Here is a 5,353-nt window from a genome sequence, read left to right as displayed (position 1 = left end):
CTAAGGACTTCCTATTTATACCAACCCCAAAGGTCACCTGAGCGCAGTCCACGTAATTCCACCGCGTCCGGCGCTTTTTACCTTTTGAAGAACCTTTTCAGAAACAGGTTCGCTGAGAGCGGAATAACGGGCGCAGTCGCGTAATATCAACGCACACCGCAAAATTATGAACGCGTATGCAAATACAACTTCAGAGAGTTGATATTATGGACTTTTCAAATCCGCGTCCGCTGACAATATACGCCCCCGCGAAAAGCTCTCGCTGACCGCGAAATTTTGAGCGCGGTCCGTGTAATTCCCCACTCTTAGGCAAATTTTTCCAGCAACAATCATGTACTGCATAAACAATTCCTACACAAATCTCACAACCAGTAAGTTCAAAATAATGCCTGATCTAAGAAGGAAATCAAAGAAGAAAGAAAAACACATGGGTTGCCTCCCAAGAAGCGCCTGATTTAACGTCGCGGCATGATGTATGTTACCAACATCATTGGAAATTGATCAAGGCCACCACATGGCTGTCATCAAACTTGCCGAGGTAATGCTTCACTCGGTGCACAATAACCCTGAAGATTTCACCATTTTTGTTTTTCAAGTCAAGAGCACCAAACGGAGTCACGTGCACCACCTCAAAGGGGCCACTCCATTTTGACTTGAGCTTTCTCGAAAACAAACGTAACCGGGAGTTAAATAGAAGAACCAAGTCACCCTCCTTGAATTCTTTGTTCCGGGCATATTTGTCATGTAAGTACTTCATCTTGTCCTTATACAAGGACGAGCTAGAATAAGCATGAAACCGGAATTCATCAAGTTCATTGAGCTGCTCTACCCAGAGGTTGGCTGCTACATCCCATTCAAGGTTTAACTTCTTGAGCGCCCACATGGCCTTTTGCTCTAACTCAACCGGAAGATGGCATGCTTTTCTAAATACCAACCGGTACGGAGACATACCAATTGGAGTCTTGTACGTAGTTCTATAAGCCCACAAAGCATCGTCAAGTTTCTTTGACCAATCTGTCTGGTTTGCATTGACAGTATTTGATAATATGCTCTTTATCTCTCTGTTGGAGACCTCAACTTGTGCACTAGCCTATGGATGATAAGGCGTTGACACCTTATGATTGACACCATACTTGGAAAGCAAAGTGTCGAAAGCCTTATTGCAGAAATAAGAACCCTTATCATTGATGATTGCCCGAGGGGTTCCAAACCGTGTAAAGATATTTTTCTTTAGGAACGCCACCACACTCCGTGCCTCATTGTTGGGCAAAGCTACAGCTTCAACCCACTTAGAAACATAATCAACAACAACCAAAATATAAGTGTTACCACAGGAACTCACAAATGGCCCCATGAAGTCTATCCCCCACATGTCAAAAATATCGATCTCAAGAATAGTGGTGAGAGGCATTTCATCCTTCTTGGAAATTCCACTAGCTCTTTGGCATTCATCACACCTCTTAACAAACTCACTTGAATCCTTATACATGGTAGGCCATTAAAATCCACACCTAAGAACCTTTGAAGCAGTTCTCGCCCCACCATGAAGACCACCGTAGGGTGAGTGGCAAGCATCAAGAATATTCAATTGCTCCTCTTTCGGGACACATCTCCAGATCACACCATCATTGCAAATCGTGAAAAGATGGGGCTCATCCCAATAATAATCCAAGCTGTCAGGACAATGCCGGTCACAAAAAAGTTAGCCACATCGGCGAACCAAGGCATACCATTCAAAGACACAGAGAGGACTTGTTCATCCGGGAACGAATCATTGATTTCGAGGCCATTGTGGGGCTTTCCTTCCTCTTCTAAGCCGGAAAAGTTGTCCGCCACTTGATTATAACTTCCTTTTATATCAATGAATTCAAGGTCAAACTCTTGAAGCATAAGAACCCATCTCATCAACCTATCCTTCGAGTCCTTCTAAGTCATCAAGTAATGGAGTGTCGCATGATCGGTGTGCACAATCACTTTGGCACCCATGAGATATGGCCAGAACTTTTCCATGGCAAAGACAATGGCTAATAACTCTTTCTCGGTCACCGTATAATTTAATCGGGCGTCATTCATCGTTTCTCTTGCATAATAGACCGGATAAAATATTTTGTTGGCCCTCTGCCGTAAAACTGCTCCTACTGCAACGTCACTAGCATCGCACATGATCTCAAATGGTAAGTTCTAATTGGGTGTGGTGATGATGGGAGTGGTTGTCAATTTATACTTGAGAAGCTCAAAAGCTTTCATGCAATCTTTATTGAACACAAACTTTGCATCCTTTTGTAGCAGCTTGCACAAGGGGTTCACCACTTTTGAGAAATCCTTAATGAACCTTCGGTAAAACCCCGCGTGCTCAAGAACACTCCTAACTCCCATGACGAAAGTAGGAGGAGGGAGTTTTCAAATAACTTCAATCTTTGATTTGTACACTTCAATACCGTCCTTTAAAATCTTATGGCCGAGGACAACCATAAAGTGGCATTTTTCTCAATTAAGCACTAGGTTGGTCTCTTCACATCAGGCCAACACTTTGTCAAGATTATCCAAGAATTCTTCAAATGATTCCCCCACAACACTAAAATCATCCATGAACACTTCGAGGACGTCCTCCACAATATCCATAAATATTGCCATCATACACCGCTGAAAGGTAGCCGGTGCATTACACAAACCAAACGGCATCCATGAGAATGCAAATGTGCCATACAGACATGTGTAGGTGGTATTCCTTTGGTCCTACGGTGCAATGAGAATCTGGTTGTATCCTGAGTACCCATATAAAAAGCAATAGTAGGCACGTCCGGCAAGTCTGTCCAATATTTGATCAAGAAAGGGCAATGGAAAGTGGTCTTTGCGGGTCACTTTGTTCAGCTTTCTGTAGTCCATACATACCCTCCATTCGGTGACAGTACGAGTGGGGATCAACTCATGTTTCTCATTTGTGACCACAGTCATACCCTCTTTCTTCGACACACATTGTACCAGTGAAGTCCATGAGCTATCCGAAATACGGTACCCAACCCCTACATCAAGCCACTTGAAAATTTCCTTCTTGACGACCTCTTACATAGCCTCATTCAACCTCCTTTGATGTTCCATAGGGGTTTGGCATCATCCTCTAGTATACCTTTGTGCATGCAAAAGGCGGGGCTTATACCCCGAATATCAACCAAAGTACATCCAATTTCCTTTTTCCTTCTTTGAAGCACTGCAAGGGTGGAGTCTACCTGCACGTTAGTTAAGCAAGCAGAAAGAATAACAGGTAATGCGGAAGAAGGTCCTAAGAATTCATACCCGAGGTGTGAAGGTAAAGGTTTCAACTCCAATGTTGGTGGCTCCTCGATTGAGGGCTTTGTTGGTGGAGTCTTCTAATTTTCCAAGTCCAATGAAAGTTTACGGGGCCCATATAAGTAGGATCCCATTCCTTGCAACGCATTTGCACATTCAACCAAGCCTTCATTTTCATCATCCTCATGGTTTAGAAACACAGCTTCCAAAGGGTCTTCCACATTGATCATGGCGCTCGTGTCATCAACTATCACCTCTGTCACAAGATCCACAAAAGATCAAACTTCATTGCTATTTGGTTGCCTCATTGATTTGCACACGTGGAATACAACGTTTTCATCGCCCACTCGAAAGGTGAGCTATCTTGCTTCCATATCCATCAATGCCTTCCCTGTTGCTAGGAAATGTCTCCCTAATATTATAGGCACCTCATAGTCGACTTCGCAGTCGAGAATCACAAAATCAGTAGGCAAAATAAACTTGTCGACCCGGACTAGAACATCATCAATAATACCAAGCGGCCTTTTCATTGTCCGATCCGCCATTTGTAATCTCATGGACATAGCTCTTGGTTGCCCAATACCTAGTGTCTTGAACACGAAATATGGCATCAAATTAATACTTGCTCCCAGATCACACAAGGCTTTTGCAAAATCGGCTCTACCAGTGGTGCATGGAATTATAAAGGCACCGGGATCTTCAATCTTTGGAGCCATCGAGTGCACAATGGCACTCACTTGATGATTCATTTTGATGGTCTCACAATTCATATATCTCTTCTTAGTTACCAAGTCTTTCATGAACTTGGCATATCCCGACATTTGTTTGAGAGCTTCCACCAAGGGCACATTGATTGACAAAATTTTCATCATCTCAATAAAATTCTTGAATTGGTTTTTATTATTTTGCTTTGCAAGCCTTTGAGGATACGGTGGAGGAGGCCTTGGCAAAGGGGCCTTGGCTTTAGGTACTACCATTTTTGGTATGTCTATCACGTGTTCCCTAGACGGGTTCATATCATTTTGAGTCTCCTCCATGTTGTCATTGCTATCAATCCTCACTTCATCATTCACATTCTCATCATTGGCTTGAACTTCATCAACTTCTTGCAACACAACATCTTCACTCACAATCTTCTTTGGATCAGAAGTACTTGCATCTCCACCTCTACCGCTTCTTGTGGTCACCGCCATAGCATGGCCTGTATAGTTCCCACCCTTCGGGTTTACTACAGTATCACTTGGTAGTGCCCCCTTAGGGCGAGTATTCAATGCTTGATAAATTTGACCTAGTTGTACTTCCAAGTTGCGAATAGAGGTAGTATGAGAGGCTATTTGGGCATCAGAGTCAGCATTCCTTTCCAGCATTTGTTTGAACATATTCTCTATTCTCCCTATCTCATTGTTTGAAGAACTTTTCCCTTGAGATGAATATGGAGGCGGATTGTTTGGTTGTTGATACATCGGAGGCCTTTGGACGCCCGACCCCTGGTTGCTTTGATTATTATTATTCCAACCCCCTTGGTTTCCATTTCCGCCCTAATTGTTATTGTTGTTCCCCCAATTCTGATTATTGTTGTTGCCATTGTTCCAGTTCCCTTGGTTGCCCCAATTTTGATAGTTCTCTTGCGATCTCCATTGTTGATTTGGAGCATTACTCCGTTGACCTTGGTAGTTATTGGCATATAACACTTCTTCACTTTAATCATCATAAGAATCATCTTGATTGCCACCACTACCACTTTGCTCATATTGATCTTGATTATTTTGCACTTGTTGACCACGTTGTTTCCTCCTGTTGATCATGACATTTACCCCTTCCATGGCATTTACTTGTTGTGTCCCTTGAACTTGCTGAAGTTGGGACTTTGCTAACTGATTCATAGTAGTTGTCAACTCGGCTATGGATTGTCTGTGATCGTGAAGTTCCTTGTGAAGATGAATGACATTAGGGTCACCCTGAGGAACATTTGCCCGACTCTGCCAAGCTGAAGATGTGTCAGCCATCTCATCAAGTATGTCACAACCATCGGCAAAAGGCGTCTTCATAAAATTTCCCCCAGCTA

General features: G+C 43.1%; 1 protein-coding gene across 1 annotated transcript; it reads right to left on the bottom strand.

Moving 5' to 3' along the window:
• Positions 1-487: 487 nt before the first annotated feature.
• On the bottom strand, positions 488-883 carry LOC138898714 (uncharacterized). Its single transcript, XM_070184807.1, has one exon. It carries the CDS (start codon positions 881-883, stop codon positions 488-490), a length of 396 nt encoding a protein of 131 aa, XP_070040908.1.
• Between the last annotated feature and the right edge of the window lie 4,470 nt (positions 884-5,353).

This window comes from Nicotiana tomentosiformis, chromosome 9 (assembly GCF_000390325.3).
Source record: "Nicotiana tomentosiformis chromosome 9, ASM39032v3, whole genome shotgun sequence".
Lineage (NCBI taxonomy): Eukaryota > Viridiplantae > Streptophyta > Magnoliopsida > Solanales > Solanaceae > Nicotiana > Nicotiana tomentosiformis.
Note: the sequence above shows the minus strand (reverse complement) of the source record. Positions and strands in the feature narration are given on the sequence as shown.